Source organism: Salvelinus alpinus, chromosome 16 (assembly GCF_045679555.1).
Source record: "Salvelinus alpinus chromosome 16, SLU_Salpinus.1, whole genome shotgun sequence".
Lineage (NCBI taxonomy): Eukaryota > Metazoa > Chordata > Actinopteri > Salmoniformes > Salmonidae > Salvelinus > Salvelinus alpinus.
This window is the reverse complement of record NC_092101.1, coordinates 8,383,131-8,404,617: the sequence shown is the minus strand read 5'-3', so window position 1 is coordinate 8,404,617 and position 21,487 is coordinate 8,383,131. Positions and strand designations below refer to the sequence as shown.

General features: G+C 43.3%; 1 protein-coding gene across 3 annotated transcripts in view; it reads right to left on the bottom strand.

Annotated features, from left to right (window-relative positions):
• Nucleotides 1-18,809: 18,809 nt before the first annotated feature.
• ccdc50a (coiled-coil domain containing 50a) overlaps nucleotides 18,810-21,487 on the bottom strand; it is a 31,782-nt gene continuing 29,104 nt past the window's right edge. For all 3 annotated transcript variants that reach the window (XM_071344625.1, XM_071344624.1, XM_071344626.1), the window contains one exon: nucleotides 18,810-21,331. In XM_071344625.1, the coding sequence (XP_071200726.1) occupies nucleotides 21,312-21,331 (20 nt within the window). In that variant the 3' untranslated portion in view covers nucleotides 18,810-21,311. The remainder of the gene's footprint in view (nucleotides 21,332-21,487) is intronic.

Below are 21,487 nucleotides of genomic sequence, written 5' to 3'. Positions count from 1 at the left end.
TATATTTCCTCTTTGAGTCCATAAGGAGTATCTCTCTCTCTCTCTCTCTACATGCCGCTTTCCACAGAGACCCACCCCGCCCCTTGTCACTCAAGGAGCGCAGTTGTTGTTTCTCAACCACGAGACCATGCGTTCGAGTCCGAGTCTTTCTGATGAGCCCCATCATTTGGCTCCGTTCACGTAAAATAGCCGCATCATTTGGCTCCCAACCAGCTCCTCATTCAAAATGCTTGAAAATCTCTCATGTAAAGGCCAGAAAGTAGGCTACCATTATGCTAGATTGTGATATACACGTTCAAATACATTTTTTTTACCTGACCAAATTATTAGAATGGCTGCAAAAAAAAGGAATATGTTATGCACTGCAAAAATTAGCGTGGACCAGAATCCCATGCTCTCCCTACTCCCTACTATTTATTGTTTCTACAGTGAGGTTTACCATCTTGAGATCACGATTTTGTCATTTATTTGTAGATAATCGTTGTTTGAATATCAAAAGGCAGCAGTAGCAGTACCGTACGTAAATCAGCGAGCCGAGTGAACGAGCCGTCCGTCCGCGAAGCGGCCCGAGCAGTCCAACCTGCTACAAGATGAAGCGGCCCGACCAGAGGTACCTGCTGCAGAAAGGTGACATTTTTACATGACTTTCTGTAGCTAACTTAGCTAGATCTTCTGTCTGGCTGGTGCGTATTGACTGAGTAGGCTAATAATGAACTACAGTTACTCTAAATGGTTACCTATCTGGCTCTTTGTATAGCTATTTCTTATACATTCAAGACAACAATATCCAGCTAAGCTATAGCCAATGCTGATATTGTGTGTGTGTGTGTGTGTGTGTGGGTTCAGAATGTTCCCGCAGGAGAAGAACACAGTGTGGCATCTGTGCAGATCACCATGAACTTTATCCAGTTACACCAGCCAATAGAGTAAGTTACAATCAGACTTTTTATTGGCGTGGGTGTAACTCATGAACCTATTTCCCTGCTTACTGAAAGGCAGATGTAGAAAAAGCATAATGGTGAGGATCCTACATTGAATTGCTACAACAATTGGCCTACTTTTCTGAATGCAAACCTAACACCTTTTCAGGGGGGCTGATCAATGATACGGGAAAGTCTGACATTACTTGTTTACTGATCCCCCCCCCACCACTCTCTCTCCCTCTCTCTCATTCACAGGACCATTCACACATTCCAGTCACTCAGCCCTATCCAGAAGCTCTCAAGGTCCTACACTACTTCCTCCTACAACACCCTAATGAGAAGCAATACGCCTGGCCCCATGACTGTGTGTTTGCATATCTCTCTAACTCTGGTACCCTACCGTGCTGAGGCAATCTGACTCTGGAACAGTATTACACCCTTTTTAAAAATTGAATGCTCAACATTGATAATTCATCTCTCTCTCTTTCTGCAGTCCTCACAGTTCACTCACTCAGATGGTATGTCAGCTGGTTGATGGCACCCGCAGGCCTGTTTGAGGGGACAACTGGACAGAACCTATCAGAACGCGTGAACCTCAGCAGAGACCCTCCTCTCCTTCCCTGTATTTCAAGGAAAGACCCTTCTTTACACTTCCTGTTTGGCATGATGCTCTCAAGGTGTGTCTCTTTCTCATGTTGAGTGGTATTACCTATAGATGACTCCTTGACACTTGCATATAGTTTCCCTCTGAATTGGTGTCCACATCAGGCTATTTTCTTATTACCTGTGTGTTAGAATACTGAATCCCTTTCACATAATCTGAATGATCCCTCGACTGTCACCTGTTCTCTTTCTCTCCAGGGGAAGTTGCTTTGCTGTTGGCACCAATCCCACGCTGCCAGACAACATCAACGACTTCATCCCCTTTCATCCTGAACTCTGCCAACTCTTGTTCAACTTTGATTCAATCAGTTTAATTAAATGTTTACAGTCGCTTCAAGTGTGCTTTTTTTTTTACTGAAAGTTGACAGATGACACTTGTATGGAGTTTGACATTTCAAAGGGTAACTTGAAGCATAAACCCCATTTCCCAGTTGGTTTTGGCTCAGTAAAACACATCAAACCCTGTCCTAATTTCAACAATGTGTACCACGTGGTATATCTGGTATTTTTTTGTAGTACATTTAGCTCATTTGTGCCCTTGGTCTGGAAACTCTCCTATTTTCAGACCGATTTTCAACTTCAGTATCCAAAATGTTCTGGCTGCTCCCATAGGATATAGTAATTCCAAAAGTGTACAAGGCTGGAAGAAGGGCTTAGGTATAAAAGCTATAGTATGGTATTTGTCATCAGAATTTAGATGGGCACTATGCTGGCCCAAAGGTTCCATGGTCACAAAAAAGCTAGATTATGAATCCGAATGTGATGGGAATATTCTACCACAATTCATTTGACCAGGATAACAGAGGACCTACTGCCTGACGCCTCTGGATCTGCAAATAGATACAGAGAGGATATTGTCTCAACACTCACCCTCCAATCGGTGTCGGCAACTCGATAGCATTGGAAATTACACCCTTCATGTACTGAGCAAATGTCAAAATTAATGAAATGCCCTTCATTTCCATTGCAAATGTTACTTTGATGTTTGTGATCAACATTACGAATGTAAGAGTGGTAATGAAATGTATTACAGTGGCAGTATTTTTATGATCCAGCAGATGGCAGTAATTCACCTTCAATAACTGAGCAGCCCTAATGAGTAAGGGCAGAGAGCAGGAGGTTTAGGCTTGAGATTCAAAGGCCTTGAGTTCACACAAAATGTGCCTACTATCCAGGGTTTCCCAAACTTGGTCCTCGGGACACCAAGGGGTGCACGTTTTGGTTTTTGCCCTAATAATACACAGCTGATTCAAATAATCAACTAATCATGTGGAAGACTACTGGATATGTAGCTTCTTCCAACTCACTGCAGTTAGCCAGTAAATTAGTCTAGGTTACATTTTGCTGGCATTGTTTCAAAGCACTTTTAACCTGATTTGATGTTTAACTTTGGTACAATAATACACTGAGTCCACCGTGATATGGAATAATGGTTTATTCGACACATACATGATGTCACGTATACTCCCTCTCCGGCCTCTAGGTCATCAGGCTGCTGATTATCCCGCACACCTGTCACCATCGTCAAGCGCACCAGCGCCTCATGACACTCACCTGGACTCCATCACCTCCTTGATTATCTTCCCTATATCTGTCACTCCCCTTGGTTCTTTCCTCAGGTGTTATTGACTCTGTTTCGTATCGGCGCATTGTTTATTTATTAAAACACTCACTCCCTGTACTTGCTTCCCGACTCTCAGCGCACTCGTTACACATGAACACGTACACTACCAGTCAAAAGTTTGGACACACCTACTCATTCAAGGGTTTTTCTTTATTTGACTATTTTCTACATTGTAGAATAATAGTGAAGACATCAAAACTATGAAATAACACATATGGAATCATGTAGTAACCAAAACAAGTGTTTAAACAAATCAAAATATATTTGATATTCTTCAAAGTAGCCACCCTGTGCCTTGATGACAGCTTTGCACACTCTTGGCATCCTCTCAATCAGCTTCATGAGTAATGCTTTTCCCACAGTCTTAAATGAGTTCTCACATATGCTGAGCACTGCTTTTCCTTCACTCTGCGGTCCAACTCATCCCAAACCATCTCAATTGGGTTGAGGTTGGGTAATTGTGGAGGCCAGGTCATCTGATGCAGCACTCCATCACTCTCCTTCTTGGTCAAATAGCCCTTACACAGCCTGGAGGTGTGTTTTGGGTCATTGTCCTGATGAAAAACAAGTGATAGTCCCACTAAGCACAAACCAGATGGGATGGTGTATTGCTGCAGAATGCTGTGGTAGCCATGCTGGTTAAGTGTGCCTTGAATTCTAAATAAAGCATAGACGGTGTCACCAGCAAAGCACCCCCATACCATAACACCTCCTCCTCCATGCTTCACACATGCAGAGATCATCCGTTCACCTACTCTGCGTCTCACAAAGACACGGCGGTTGGAACAAAAAAATCTCAGATTTCTACCGGTCTAATGTCCATTGCTCCTATTTCTTGGCCCAAGCAAGTCTCTTCTTATTATTGGTGTCCTTTAGTAGTGGTTTCTTTACAGCAATTCAACCATGAAGGCTTGATTCAAGCAGTCTCTTCTGAACAGTTGATGTTGAGACGTGTTTGTTACTTGAACTCTGTGAAGCATTTATTTGGGCTGAAATCTGAGGTGCAGTTAACTCTAATGAACTTATCCTCTGCAGCAGAGGTAACTCTGGGCCTTCCTTTCCTGTGGCGGTCCTCGTGAGAGCCAGTTTCATCATAGTGCTTGATGGTTTTTGCGACTGCACTTGAATAAACCTTCAAAGTTCTTGAAATGTTCCGTATTGACTGACCTTCATGTCTTAAAGTAATGATGGAGGCCTGTTGGCGTGTAGGTCCTCACCAGACATCACCGGCAACAACGTCGCCTATGGGCACAAACCCACTGTCGCTGGACCAGACAGGACTGGCAAAAAGTGCTCTTCACTGACGAGTCGCGGTTTTGTCTCAACAGGGGTAATGGACGGATTCGCGTTTATCGTCGAAGGAATGAGCGTTACACCGAAGCCTGTACTCTGTAGCGGGATCGATATGGAGGTAAAGGGTCCGTCATGGTCTGGGGCGGTGTGTCACAGCATCATCGGACTGAGCTTGTTGTCATTGCAGGCAATCTCAACGTTGTGCTTTACAGGGAAGATATCCTCCTTGCTCATGTGGTACCCTTCCTGCAGGCTCATCCTGACATGACCCTCCAGCGTGACAATGCCACCAGCCATACTGCTCATTCTGTGCGTGATTTCCTGCAAGACAGGAATATCAGTGTTCTGCCATGGCCAGCGAAGAGCCATTGAGCAAGTCTGGGACCTGTTGGATCGGAGTGTGAGGGCTAGAGCCATTCCCCCCAGAAATGTCCGGGAACTTGCAGGTGCCTTGGTGGAAGAGTGGGCTAACATCTCACAGCAAGAACTGTCAAATCTGGTGCAGTCCACGAGGAGAAGATGCACTGCAGTACTTAATGCAGCTGGTGGCCACACCAGATACTGACTGTGATTTTGACCCCCTCTTTGTTCAGGGACACATTATTAAATTTCTGTGAGTCACATGTCTGTGGAACTTGTTCAGTTTATGTCTCAGTTGTTGAATCTTGTTATGTTCATAAAAATATTTACACATGTTCAATTTGCTGAAAATAAACACAGTTGACAGTAAGAGGACGCTTCTTTTTTTGCTGAGTTTAGTAACCCCAGGTGTAAAATAGTAAATAATGGCTACTTCTCAAAAAGTATTACATTGTCAAGAGTAGTTAAACAAGGTTGTCCACTATCGGCATATATATTTATTATGGCCATCGAAATGTTTAAAATCAGATCCAACAATAATATCAAGGGGCTAGAAATCCAGGGGCTTAAAAACAAAGGTGTCATTGTACGCTGGCGATTCATGTTTTCTTTAAAATCCGCAATTTGTATCCCTGCACAGCCTCATAGAGGACCGAGATAATTTGTCTAACCTCTCTGGTTTATACCGAATTATGATAAGTGCACCATTTTATGTACAACTTTTACATTACCGTGTAGTTTACCAATAAAATGGTCCGATGGTGAATTGGACAAGTGGACTCAGTATTCATATCCCGAAATAAATAAATGATGTCACTCCAATTCATTTCAATATAAATTTTCCCAAATTAGATAATATGCTGCTACCATGGAAGGGAAAACACCTATTTGTGGAAAAATCACCCTGATTAATTATTTTGTCATATCCCAGTTTACCTATTTTCTTATGGCCCTGGCTAGACCTGTTTTTAAAAATGATATGATCAAAAAAGATTCCACTTTATTTGGAACGGCAAGCCAGACAAAATTAAAAGGGCCTATTTATATAATGAATAAGAATTCGGAGGGCAGAAATGATTAAATATTAAAGCATTGGACCTCTCACTAAAGGCTTCAGTCTATCCCTAAATCCGAAAGGGTTCTCTAGCAGATTGGTGAGAATGGCTCACTGCGTGTTCAAGAATGGCCTTTTCTGGGGCCTCCCGAGTGGCGCAGTGGTCTAAGGCATTGCATCGCTGTGCCACTAGAGATCCTGGTTCGAGTCCAGGCTCTGTCGCAGCTGGCCGCGCCCGGGAGACCCATGGGGCGGGGCACAATTGGCCCAGCGTCGTCCAGGTTAGGGGAGGGTTTGGCCGGCAGGGATGTTCCTGTCACATCGCGCACTAGCGACTCCTGTGGTGGGCCAGGCGCAATGCACGCTGACACTGTTGCCTGGTGTACGGCGTTTCCTCCGACACGGTGGTATGGCTGGCTTCCGGGTTAAGCGGGTGTTAAGTCAAGAAGCAATGCGGCTTGGCTGGGTTGTGTTTCAGAGGACGCACGGCTCTCAACCTTTACCTCTCCCGATGGGACAAGACTGTACCTACCAATTGGATACCACGAAAAAGGGGTAAAAAATAATTACATAATTCAGATTACAACCTTACAACTTTCGGTTATTTGAAAAGGAAATAATCTCCAAAATATCCCTATTTTTAAAACATAGAATGGGTGCAATTTCAGTTTAATCCACCAGAAAAGACAGAACAAATATTAGAACAAATATTATGGTTAAACTCAAATATACAAATGTATTAACTTTTTAAAATAAATTTGTAAATTATATCATAAATAGGACTGGTGGAGTTATGTCACATATGCAGTTAACAAAAATGTAAAAGCAGACATTGAATACCCCTTTAAACATGGTGAAGCTATTAATTACCCTTGGATGGTGTATCAATACACCCAGTAACTACAAAGATGCAAGCGTCCTCCGTAACTCAGTTGCCGGAGAGGAAGGAAACCGCTCAGGGATTTCACTATGAGGCCAATGTTGACTTTAAAACAGTTATAGTTGATAGGAAAAAATGAGGATGGATCAACAACATTGTAGTTACTCCACAATACTAACCTAATTGACAGAGTGAAAAGAAGGATGCTTGTAGAAAATAAAAATATTCCAAAACATCTATCCTGTTTGCAACAAGACACTAAAGTAATACTGTAAAAAATGTGGCAAAGCAATTTACTTTTGTCAAGAAAACAAAGTGTTACATTACTGAGTACCACTCCTCATATTTTCAAGCATAGTGGTGGCTGCATCATGTTATGGGTATGCTTGTATATACGTTAAGGACTGGGGAGTTTTTCAGGATAAAAAAGAAACGGAATGGAACTAAGAACCGGCAACATTTTTAGGAAAACCTGGTTCAGTCTGCTTTCCACCAGGCACTGGATGTCACACCGTGATCTGTTTCACCTGTCTTGTGCTTGTCTTCACCCCCCCCACCAGGTGTATCCCATTTGTCCCCATTATCTCCTGTGTATTTATACCTGCGTTTTCTGTTGCCAGGTCGTTTTGTCCAGTCAAGACCTACTAGCATGTTCCGTGTTTCCTGTGCTCTAGTTTTAGTTTTTCTTAGTCTTCCCAGTTCTGACATTTCTGCCTGTCCTGACCCTGATCTCGCCTGCCATCCTATACCTGCCTGACTCTGATTGCCTGCCTTGACTAACCTTTTGGCTGCCCCTTCTACTATAATAAAGTCGGAGACTCATACCATCCGCCTCCTGTGTCTGCATCTGGGTCTTAACCTGAGTACTGATAGTACGAACTGAACATGACTGACCCAGCAGACTCGGACCAGCTTCGCAACACCGTCTCCTCCCAAAAAGCCACCATTGGAAGACATAAGGAGTTACTTCAAGGTCTTATGGAAGGATACCAGACCTTGGCGGAACGCCATGACCATGCATTCAATACATTGCTGGAGCAATTCCGCGGATTGTCTGTTAGGCAGCCCGCCACTACAGTAACCCCCCAGACTGTTAGTTACCCCACTCTCTTCTCCCCAATCTACTCCGGCTTCCCAAGAACCCCGCTTACCTCCTCCTCCGGAGCACTACGCTGGAGATCCAGGATCCTGCCAGGCATTTCTCTCCCAGTGTTCTCTCATCTTTGAGCTACAGCCATCTTAATTTCCCTCAGATCGCTCGAGGATAGCATACTTGATAACTCTGATGTCTGGGAGGGCTCTCGCCTGGGCTACGGCGGCGTGGAAGCAACAATCCACCGTTTGCCTCAGTCTGGAGGAGGTTGTGGCAGAGGTACCTAAAGTGTTAGATTTAACGGCTCGTAAGCTGCTCCAACTACGTCAGGACTCCCGTAGTGTGGCAGACTACGCAGTGTATTTAAACCGTCTGTAGGGCAGCTCACTTGGCCTGCAGGTAGTTATACATAGTTAGAAACTGGCTGTTTCGAGCCCTGAATGCTGTTTGGCTGACAGCCTTGGTATATCAGATCGTATACCATGCGTATGACAATTTTTTTTTTTTTACTGCTCTAATTATGTTGGTAACCCGTTTATAATAGCAATATACCACAGGCTAAGGGCTGTATCCACATTGCTTCGTGGTTTCAGAGCTGGTCATGGGTGCACCTCAGCCACACTCAAGGTCCTTTACACACTGGACATTACTGTCCAGCCGTATTCATCGACCTGGCTAAAGCTTTCGACAAAGTCAATCAAAAACATTCTTATTGGCAGACTCAACAGCCTTGGTTTCTCAAATGATTGACTCGCCTGGTTCACAAACTACTTCTCTGATAACCAACTACTTCTCCGGGCTGTTGTCCGGACCTCTGGTAGTCTCTATGGGGGTACCACAGGGTTCAATTCTCGGGCCAACTCTCTTCTCTGTATACATCAATGATGTCGCTCTTGCTGCCGGTGATTCTTTGATCCACCTCTACGCAGACGACACCATTCTGTATACTTCTGGCCCTTCTTTGGACACTGTGTTAACTAACCTCCAGATGAGCTTCAATGCCATACAACTCTCCTTCCGTGGCCTCCAACTGCTCTTAAATGCAAGTAAAACTAAATGCATGCTCTTCAACCGATCGCTGCCCGCACCTGCCAGCATCACTACTCTGGACGGTTCTGACTTAGAATGTGGACATCTACAAATACCTAGGTGTCAGGTTAGACTGTAAACTCTCCTTCCAGACTCACATTAAACATCTCCAATCCAAAATTAAATCTAGAATCGGCTTCCTATTTCGCAACAAAGCATCCTTCACTCATGCTGCCAAACATATCCTCGACTTCGGCGGTGTCATTTACAAAATAGCCTCCAACACTCTTACTCAACAAATTGGATGCAGGCTATCACAGTGCCATCCGTTTTGTCACCAAAGCCCCATATACTACCCACCACTGCGACCTGTACGCTCTCGTTGGCTGGCCCTCGCTTCATACTCGTTGCCAAACCCACTGGCTACAGGTCATCTACAAGTCTTTGCTAGGGAAAGCCCTGCCTTATCTCAGCTCACTGGTCACCATAGCAGCACGCACCCATAGCACGCGCTCCAGTAGGTATATCTCACTGGTCACCCCCAAAGCCAATTCTTCCTTTGGCCGCCTCTCCTTCCAGTTCTCTGCTGCCAATGACTGGAACAAACTGCAAAAATCACTAAAGCTGGAGACTCTTACCTCCCTCACTAGCTTTAAGCACCAGCTGTCAGAGCAGCTCACAGATCACTGCACCTGTACATAGCCCATCCAATCTACCTCATCCCCATACTGTATTTATTTATTCGTCTTGCTCCTTTGCACCCCAGTATATCTACTTGCACATTCATCTTCTGCACATTCTACCATTCCAGTGTTTAATTGCTATATTGTAATTACTTCGCCACCATGGCCTATTTATTGCCTTACCTCTCTTATCCTACCTCATTTGCACATGCTGTATATAGATTTTTCTACTGTATTATTGATTGTATGTTTGTTTATTCCATGTGTAACTCTGTGTTGTTGTATGTGTCGAACTGCTTTGCTTTATCTTGGCCAGGTCACAGTTGCAAATGAGAACTTGTTCTCAACTAGCCTACCTGGTTAAATAAAGGTGAAATAAAATGTTAAATAAGAACTGCCCTTAGACGTGGTATGTTGGCCATATACCACACCCCCCAAGGACTTTTTGCTTGAATGAAAAGGTTGGCAATTTCTCAAAATGGGTGTGTTAGAAAGGGAAAGGTAACTTGTGTATTCATTTCTTAATAACTAAGAGGAGATCAATTCAAATTAATTCACTCACCACTCTTGTAAGTTGTAATTTGTAATACTGAGCACTTGTTGGCTGCTTTTCCTTCACTCTGCGCTCCAACTGATCCCAAACCATCTCAATTGGGTTGAGGTCGGGTGATTGTGGAGGTCAGGTCATCTGATCCATCACATAGTCTGAACTATTAAATTCATTTTCTTAATAAACGTAACTTTTTCTAACCCATATGAAATTCAAACCGAGGGATTTTGATCCTTATTTTGACACAAAATCTAACCCAGTTTAAATTCTACCAATGCAGATTGTAAGCTTACATGATGGACTTGATTGACATTTCAGGATTGCCACATTTGATGCAATGTATTGGAGATAAGCGCTACATGTACGGTAGGCCTACAGCTGTTTGAATATTCCAACCAGGTTTACAACACTAAATACATCCAGTTCTGTTTACATACCTGTGTAGAGGTTCATAAAATGGGACAACTTAATAACGAGGCTTAGTGATACACACCTAAAAGACCATGTTAGTCTGTGAGGGAACTGAGGTCCTTTTCTTCCACTATTTGTATGAGTTTGTATGAGAGTACAAGGAAATAGCTGTTCATACGGCCAGTCCTGAGATGGGAAAAAGATAATTATCCTGTAACGTTCCTCGGTCTTGGAACGACCTGCAAAATACCTTAAATCTAGAGAGTGTTGTTTTTAGTGTATTGTTCCTGTATGTTATTTTGTACTTTATCTACATGCTGAATACTCCCTGCTTGACCTCTTGCCAGGTATCCCTCGCAAAAGAGGTTTCTAAACTCAAGGGTCTTTTGGTTAAATAAATAATCAAATATGTGGTAAAAATGACTGCCAGGTAAAGGGGCAGTACACACAAACATTTGAAAATATCTTGATTTTATTGACAAAAAGTGAGTCATCTATTAATTTGAGACAATTACCATATCATATGGCATAGTTCACTTTATGTACTTCGTCTACCTGTAAACTTGCAAAGCACAACCAATTAAAATAATGTTTAAAATGACGTACAATATTAACATGGGTGCATTTCAACAAAAGGACGTTTATTTTTAGCACTCAAAGACCATACGTTGCACCACAGAACTAGAATGGGATTCTATTTAGGGTAGCACCCCCCTATCCTAAAAAAACAGCAGGATAACTACAATACTTAAAACAGGCCTCTAATTTCTTATGTTACTTGGATACTGTCATCTCATCACAGGTTTGAGGCTGTAACCTTACAATCAATGAATGCAAGGCTACTCACTGTGTCAGGGAAGGTCATACTAGCTAAAACACAATATACGTGGTTAAAATTGTTTCCAGGTCAATTCTTTAGCAAGTCATTTTGTATTATTGGGACTATCTGAACAATGGTGATTTAAAGTGATGGATAATTTCAGCCAATAGTTTTGAAAGTGGAGCCCACAAACCAAAAGGGGTCTTCGTACATTTCATAAAATATGTTACGTCCCGCAAAATTTTTTAATTCCCAGATCTATAAGAGAAGCCAGCTTAGTGAGGGTCTATTGTACACTGCTCAAAAAAATAAAGGGAACACTTAAACAACACAATGTAACTCCAAGTCAATCACACTTCTGTGAAATCAAACTGTCCACTTAGGAAGCAACACTGATTGACAATACATTTCACATGCTGTTGTGCAAATGGAATAGACAAAAGGTGGAAATTATAGGCAATTAGCAAGACACCCCCAAAAAAGGAGTGATTCTGCAGGTGGTGACCACAGACCACTTCTCAGTTCCTATGCTTCCTGGCTGATGTTTTGGTCACTTTTGAATGCTGGCGGTGCTCTCACTCTAGTGGTAGCATGAGACGGAGTCTACAACCCACACAAGTGGCTCAGGTAGTGCAGTTCATCCAGGATAGCACATCAATGCGAGCTGTGGCAAAAAGGTTTGCTGTGTCTGTCAGCGTAGTGTCCAGAGCATGGAGGCGCTACCAGGAGACAGGCTAGTACATCAGGAGACGTGGAGGAGGCCGTAGGAGGGCAACAACCCAGCAGCAGGACCGCAACCTCCGCCTTTGTGCAAGGAGGTGCACTGCCAGAGCCCTGCAAAATGACCTCCAGCAGGCCACAAATGTGCATGTGTCAGCATATGGTCTCACAAGGGGTCTGAGGATCTCATCTCGGTGACCTAATGGCAGTCAGGCTACCTCTGGCGAGCACAGGTGGAGGGCTGTGCGGCCCCACAAAGAAATGCCACCCCACACCATGACTGACCCATCGCCAAACCGGTCATGCTGGAGGATGTTGCAGGCAGCAGAACGTTCTCCACTGGCGTCTCCAGTACTCTGTCACAGTCTGTCAGCATGTGCTCACTGTGCTCAGTGTGAACCTGCTGATCAGTCTGTGACAGAGCACAGGAGACGCCAGTGGCGAACGTCTGCTGCCTGCAACATCCTCTGGCATGTTCGGTCTGGCAAATGGGCCAAACGTCCTGGCACGGTGTTGGGATTCTTTGTAAGGCCACACAGCCCTCCACCTGTGGACGTCAGAGGCAGCCTCACTACCACCCGGTCATGGAGATCTGTTTCTCAGAGCCGTTGTGAGACCATGCTGACACATGCACATTTGTGGCCTGCTGGAGGTCATTTTGCAGGGCGCTGGCAGTGCACCTCCTTGCACAAAGGCGGAGGTAGCGGTCCTGCTGCTGGGTTGTTGCCCTCCTACGGCCTCCTCCACGTCTCCTGATGTACTGGCCTGTCTCCTGGTAGCGCCTCCATGCTCTGGACACTACGCTGACAGACACAGCAAACCTTTTTACCACAGCTCGCATTGATGTGCCATCCTGGATGAACTGCACTACCTGAGCCACTTGTGTGGGTTGTAGACTCCGTCTCATGCTACCACTAGAGTGAGAGCACCGCCAGCATTCAAAATTGACCAAAACATCAGCCAGGAAGCATAGGAACTGAGAAGTGGTCTGTGGTCACCACCTGCAGAATCACTCCTTTTTTGGGGGTGTCTTGCTAATTGCCTATAATTTCCACCTTTTGTCTATTCCATTTGCACAACAGCATGTGACATTTATTGTCAATCAGTGTTGCTTCCTAAGTGGACAGTTTGATTTCACAGAAGTGTGATTGACTTGGAGTTACATTGTGTTGTTTAAGTGTTCCCTTTATTTTTTTGAGCAGTGTATATTTACACATCTGTGGAGGAGGAGAGTGCTGTCCATTGTCATTCTATTGGGTTAAGGTCGCCATCTAGTGGACAATCTAAGTAGCACATCTAAGACACTACAAGTGACAAGTTGCGATAAGATCTGTAAAAATGAATATCCGTCTATGTTAATTAAGCGTATGTTCCCTTGTCTGTGTATTTCCTTTTTTGTATTTCCCCTTTTTCAGAAATGTAGTGTTTCAAAACAATCTGTGACACTATTTACCTTCTTACTCATTGGGTCAGTTTCCCAGACAGATTATGCTCGTCTTGGACTAAAAAGCGCTCTCAATTGAGAATTTTCATTGATAAGCTCCATTGAGAAGGCGTTTAAGTCCAGGAAAATATTTTATCTGCAGTTACAGACTAGCTGAGTAAGTTTAACTACCTGGTGTACGAGTGATATAATGTCAGGTAAAATGACAATGATTTAAACACTGCCAGTAGATCAGTACAACAAAAAGTCTCTTTGTGGTAGAGTGATTATAAACTATGCCTTAAAACAGATATGTCACTGAACACATGCGGACTGTCTTGGCATGTATTAGAGGTGACTCCCTCTTAGCACAGGAGGACTGCTGTTGTCAAACCAGTTCGATATCATTCCTGCATCAGGCACAGCACAGAGTGCCCTGGGCCAAACAGCCTGTTGCCTATTTTTAACTAACACCCAATGATGGGAATCTTTGCTTTTTATCTCTCTCTACCCGCATTCAGGGTGCCGATGCAGCTTAAATCACTATACAGGCAAATGCTTTATTTATTTAACTAGTCAAGTCAGTTAAGAACAATTCTTATTTACAATGACGGCCTGCCCCGGCCAAACCCTAAACCGGACGATGCTGGGCCAATTGTGCGCCGCCCTATGGAACTCCCAATCACAGTCAGGTGTGATACAGCCTGGAATCGAACCAGGGTCTGTAGTGATGCCTCTAGCACTGAGATGCAGTGGCTTAAACCGCTGCGCCACTCAGGAGCCCAAATAATATGTTTCTGATTCACCACTTTTAGTAAGGGGGTAGCCGAAATGAGATTATACTGACTGTCAAATAGTTTTTGCAAATGGAAATCATAACATCTATGACAAATGTTTGTTAGTCAAAGTCGTCGCCGTTTTTAATCTTGTCCTCATGCAGAAACCAAAAGGTGTGGCACCACACAACCACACCGGCTTTAGTTTAATGTAAAGGGAAACTCTCAGATTCAGAGAGAACTCTCAAACCAACCTAGTCAGAGAAAAGGGGACTCACATGGAATATGTTACTCAAGTTCCATAATCTTTCCCTCCTTCCTTATGATCTCACTGTTATCAACTGAAAAAAGAATAACTTCATCATTTAGCATGACACCTAATATTTCCACTGACACTTCATGGTATACTGCATGAGATGAAACACTACAATGAAATAAGTCATGAATCTTTCTTCGTAGCCTACACATGAGGTTTCAGCTAGAAATGGACAAACATTGACAAAATGGCACTTAATTGCAGAATAGTAGAAAAAAGGTAAACAATGCATATGTGTCAATGGTAATTGATAACCATAACGTTTTAAGGGGAAATAGCAGACTAGGGGGAACTAATAACTAATTTCACACATTTTGAGTCAACACTCAAAGGCTGGTTTAAATTAGGTACAGAGGTGCTTGTCTGCCTGACACATCCTCTGCCTTTGACCACCCTTATCTGAAGATGTGCCCAAGGCGTATTAACTCAAGTTAAGAAAAACCCGTAAAGGCATGAATTAAAGGAATGGCATTTGGATTGGCAAAATAATTAGGTAAAAAATACATTTTGGTCTCGCCGTCAACAATACAAGCGCCATCCCCTTACCAAAAAAAAGATTTCAGTCAGAGTGAAGTATGAGGCAAATACTGCGTCCAAAATAAGTATTTTTACTGCAGTAATTTTGGTGTATTACCAAAATCCTGCAATTACTGTTCTGCAATTTCTATTCTGCAATTACTGCGTCAAAAATGCCACAGTCGACTGCAGTTACTGCACTTTCAAAACTCAATTCAAAAAGTGTCTCGGGTGACTGTTTGAGTTGGCTGTCCTCTCCAATGATGAATGTGCGAAAGTTGCGCTGATTCAACTGGGCGTGTGTCTTTTCCATGTCTCAACAAGGCATGTTCTAGTTTCGGGACGGCTGCATTTACTTTCAATTCTCAGGTAAGGCAAGCCATACAGTGAGTGACTGCTCTTCATAAACATTCTCGCTGCCTAGTTGGCATTTACTTGACCATCTCGATTTCATTATTTACATGATTATTAAATGGAACATTTGACGACACCGAGGCCACAGCAGGTGAGTTAGCCTACGCACACCTTGAACTGTCAGCATGTTATATTCATTGCCATACGTCGTGTTCCTTGACAATTTTCGCTCACTAGCCTGTGTATTCCTAGTGTTTTAATAGTAATTTCAAGTGTATGACTCTGATTAAAAGTTTAATCGGCACAGGTAAACCTTTTTTGTGGGCTAACAACTGAATAACCTGTCACTAACCTACACATGACTGAAGCAATGGCTCCTTCAAAACGCTAAACTGTCGTAAATGTTTTAGCCTAGATGGCCTCATTAGATTTTATGAATTAAACAGGCTAACATCCTTAATATATGTAACTAGTATAGTCATTGCATAGATAATGCCACATGGAATTACTTATTGCTTCAAGATAACGTTTATACTGTAGGCCTACATGTATTTGATAATAGCAATGAACCATGATATTGTTGTATTGCAATGGTGGCAACCACAATGCATGATAAGGCATGCACTAATGATACGGCAGCACTAATGATACAAATATCCACCTAGGACTGTAATAAAAATGTACAACAGTAGTTTACCTCACAGGGTCCTTTCCAAGTGTTACAAGTTGCCCACACAGCTAGAAACCTTGCCTGAGATGTGCCAACAGATTTCAGTCATTGTTTCTGGTAGTGTGTGTAGCAGGTACGTCAACAGGTGTCAAGGCCTCCGGTAATAAGTTGGAGAATGGAGACAAAGTCCTAATAACCTGACGAGTTTGAGTGTGATTGGGCAGGTTACCCGGACACAGAATAAACCTAGTTCTAGACTAAAAACCATTGTCAATGGAGAATGTTTTAATCCATGTCTGGGAAACCGGCCCTTACTGTGTTTAAGACTCATACATACTGTTGTAGCCAGGGGGCAGTGGCGTGTCTCAATCAAATAAAAACGTGACATAACGTACTGTGTTCTCAGTGGGAGAATCTCAATTGCATACTCCACACATCCTCTCCCCATCTCCTTCTCAAAACCCATTGGAGGGGGAAGGTCAGACGGACCTCTGTCTTCCTCATCCAATGGGTTTTAAGGTGCCGAGGAGAGCGGACGCGAGAAGTACCCCATTGACATTCTCCCACAGACTGCCCACAGTAGGTTGTCAAGGGTTTGTTTCTCCCCCTGATGTTGCACATGCAAGCAAACCATCACTACAGGATCATCTCAATTGCGTACTCCTCGTGTCCTCTCCTCGCTTCCTTCTCAAAACCCATTGGATTAGAAAGCCAGAGGTCCCTCCACTCTGACCTTCTCTTCTAATGGGTTTTGATAAGGAGGCGAGGAGAGGACGCGAAGAGTATGCAATTGATAAAATTCTAATGTCTGGTATGTTGGTGAACCAGCTCTCCTGAAGCACTCAACCCTCCTTCCTCATTTAACTCACAGGGAAGAGCTAAATGGGTGAATGTACTTTCCCTGAAGCACTCAACCCTCCTTCCTCATTTAACTCACAGGGAAGAGCTAAATGGGTGAATGTACTTTCCCTGATGACCGCACCCCAGCATGACTCACTTTTATATTTGATCAAATTGCTATGAACTCGCCGCAAGGTTGCTCCTCTCAACATTATCATGAAAACCAAATGAGTAAATACAACTTGAAACAGATTTTAGGCTATTTGATTTGTTAATCTGGAGATGGACAATGATAGTTTTTATTGTAGGATACTGTGGCAAAACATTAAGGACACCTGCTCTTTCCATGACATAGATTGTGTGTGCCATTCAGAGGGTGAAAGATTTAAGTGCCTTTGAACAGGGTATGGTAGAAGGTGCACCGGTTTGTGACAAGAACTACCACGCTGCTGGGTGTGTTTTCTCCACACTCAACAGTTTCCTGTGTGTATCAAAAAAGGTCCACCACCCAAAGAAAGTCCATCCAACTTGACACAACTCTGGGAAGCATTTCAGTCAACATGGGCCAGCATTCCTGTGGAGCGCTTGACACCTAGTCGAGTTCATGCCCCGTAAAAATGTAGGATGCTCTGAAGAAGAAAAAAGGAGGGGGTGAAACTCAATATTAGGAAGGTGTCCTTCATTTTTTTGTACACCATTTTCTTCTGCATTATCATGAACATTGACGGGGGGAAAAAGTGAGCAAATGTCACTGTTCAAACAAGGAAAAATGATGTGCTAGTTTAGTCATTTCGATCCATAATGATTTGAGTACCATTTTACCTCCGTGCCCAACCAGACTTCGTATATGCAAACAGTTGCAGGCCTAACAGTGAAAACAGGTTACACTTGTAACGAACTGGTGATGCTCATTTGGTACAGTTGCCTTGTAATGCAAATATTGATCAGGAGTCAAGCAAGTCATTACTGGTGAATATCTCGTAACAGCTTAGTCAGAACAAACACAAGTGTGAACAGAGATTACAATTAGACTAGGCCTACATAAGACGTGGCTTTGTAACATTTGCCTCTTTCTTGTAACCTGGTCGGTGTTACAGGATTAATGAGGGGCGCATTAAGCAGGGCACAACGTTGCGGAATGTTCAGATAGCATTATGTTATTTAGAACAAACGGAATCTTTTCTTCAACGTTTGCCTAGTGAACATGACCGAGGTCTTAACTTGTAGGCTGAATACATGGAATTGGCCTTGGATAGTCCTGTGTGTTGGAGACGGCCTTCCTCTATTCCACATTGTGGTGCAGGCAAAACCAGGGCATCAACAGAATGCTGCAATAAGTGTATACATGTCCTCTCTCTCTAAAGGTAAGTGGGGAATCCTACCCAGACCAACCCTTTTCCCTGACAAGAGACTGAAAAGATGGAATGTGGCACGACACGTTCTCAGTGTAGCGTTGAGAGAGTATGGTTGACTTTACACTGACATATGTATTACTTGTGCTTTGATTGTCAACTCTTCTGCGATACGATTTTCCGGTCACGTGTTGGACAATATCTATAACTCACTGAATAAATACCGTAAGCAAATTCCTAGGAGTGTGAATCCCGATTTTGATTCTTTGAGGGGAGCTACAGTAATAGCACCCACATGCACCTCAATGTTGAGGCCATACATAAACCATTCACTTGTGCCTTGCATCATGTTTTAATCTGGATAGAAATGTGATTTAGAACCCGGGCCTGAAGTTAGAATACAAGTGACGCCACAGAATTGGACATGCGTTTAGTGAATAAGACACATGCAAAATATTGTTTTGAGATGGTAAAAGCAAAACCTTTATTCAGTTCATGATACAAAACAGTCTCTGTTACAGTAAGCGGCAACACACGTCGTAGTCTTTTTGATTTGTAGACCGCATACAGGCCCTGGATCGCGAAACCGTTACTCGATTTGAGTTCGTTTTGCACTCACAGCATATAGCACATCAGTATAGAGCAAATCACCAATATGCACTCACTATCTGTACAGATAATGCACGTATTCTGATTTGATATTCAATATGTCCACAAGGCGATCCTATTATCAGACGAAAGGATATATACACATCCCTTAGTTCTGGGAGTTTTTACGCCAATCCTCCTCCACTGTCATGAACTTAAAAAGAGCAGCGATTTCCCTGTTATCTACAAGTCCCTGACAATAATCATCCTTATGGCACAAATCTCATCCAGAAGAGTCTCGGGGCATGCCACCAACACCATTGGACGTGGATAATAATTGGATCATAATTAAACATTTCATGTCGATCAAACTGAGAACAGTGTCTGATTACTCTTTCCGCCTGTGCAATAAACAATTATTAGAACATGGTGACATCGTATCCCAAATGGCACCCTATTCCCTACATAGTGCACACATTTCCCCCCCAGAGCCATATGGGTCCTGGTCAAAAGTAGTGCACTACATAGGGAATAGGGTGCAATTTGGGAGGCATTCTATATCCAAAAAGTCCCTATAGTCTCCCGTAACCCCTTTGATACATGCATCTATATTACAGTACGACGTCTGATAAGCATGTCCTCTATTCCCACTGCCCACCATTGTGATCTTTATTCAATATGAAAAGAAAATGACTCAACTGGCCACGGAGCAGTAAACCCTATCAACACAGCTGTCTGAGTCAATAGGTTCCTTTGAGTAGGGTGAAATCATGTTCTCACTTTCCCTGTTAATTCTGTGGATGACTGAAACTTCCCTCCACACTCTCATGCATGTCTACCCTGGGAATGCTTACTCATGTGACACACACAGGAAGTGACACAACCCTCTCAGTCAGAGGAGTGGTGTGTGTGTGAGAGAGAGACAGAATGCATTTTTATTATGGAATGTACAGAAAACAAGATTTTGCAACGGAAAATGTTTTGCAACAAAAATCAAGAGTTTCTATTTCTACGAATTCAGTTAGGTCCCTCCTTGTTTTGTCCCGTTTGGGTCCAAGTGAATACAGCCCTGCCAAGACCACCACAATTGTATGTTTGGCACACAGGTGCAATATACAGGCATTCAATTCTTACGGGTCCACTTGTCTTAGCGCTGAGAGCATGTAAACAGATGAGACTATCAAATACTGATGGAACATACAACCAAATATATTAGGGCAACATTTTAAAAGAGCATTTTGTTCATCCACAAAACAAAATGGATGGAGTTTTCAGTGGCTTGGGCTCTCGTTGACTAAAGGAGTGTCAAAGAGTTTCGCAGAGAGGATAGAAATTCAGCCCACAAGAGAGCACACAGTCAGTAAGCATGCACATAAAACACTTAACCATGGCAGTATGTCCCATAAAACCCCACTTCCACCTCCAAGTCTTTAATCCAAGTAGGGAAATACACCAGCCCCTTAAAGACACAGGAAAAATACACGCATATGGAAATGGCTTACAGCCAGCAACAAGTCAGAAGTCCACATACGATCACCATCCGCTTCTGGACTGGAAAGCATTAAAACACAAAGCCAAAGACCCAGCATCCTGATATAGTAGGTTTTCTTTTTTTCCTGTGAAGAAAATGCTAAAAATGTGTCTTTCAAAAGGAGTATTATATGCAGCGCAGCACGTATGACTGGGCCTGTCATGTTGTTCATCCTAGACGCGCAGCACAATACGAGGATGGGAGAACTGGAGCCTGGGAGTGCAAAAAGCTGCGCCGCTGCCATTTTGCCTCAAACGAGCTTCAGCAGCCATCTTGGCTCGAAGACGTACAATGGCGGCCATTTCGGCTCAACACAGGCACATCCCATAGACAGCGATGGAGATTGAACAGTTATACAGTATATCCAGCAAAGGCTTGATTCACCATGATGAGCATGATCCACAGACGGACGGAAACACCAGCAAACGACAACTACAGCAAAACAGAAATGCTTTCATATACCCAACCCCCCCCCCCCCCATTTATCACCACCATCATCTTCAACAGTTAAAAGCCAGCAGGAGGATAAATGTCACAAGGCATCTCCTTTGAGTCGTCTTGGCTGTTGCGCCAATTGAAAGATGAAAACCGAGAAGGAAAAAAAGAAAAAGATCAAGATAAAAGCGTGTATGTTTCAGCTCTCAGCAGCACGCTTCCCGAACTCTCGGCCAACTGCACATGCTGGAGAATCGCACCGCCAACGACGAGGTGACATTGTCCCAAGGCTCTTGGTCAACATAAAGTGATGGGAGTTTTTACAAATACAGCAACGACGAGTAAAAAAAAAAATATTTAAAAAAAGGAACAACAAAGTCACGGATGGATAACTTAGGGAGCCTGGGTCACTGCCTGTAATAGGTACCTGGAGGAGACGGACATAAAGAGACAGCAGACATAAGCTTCAACTTTTCATTGCAACCACAACTGTGTGTGTGTACAATAGAGAATCCAAAACAGTGGAATATCTCTCTTAGGAAATTAACTAATCCATTTAGCGCATGTCAACAATGTGGTATGC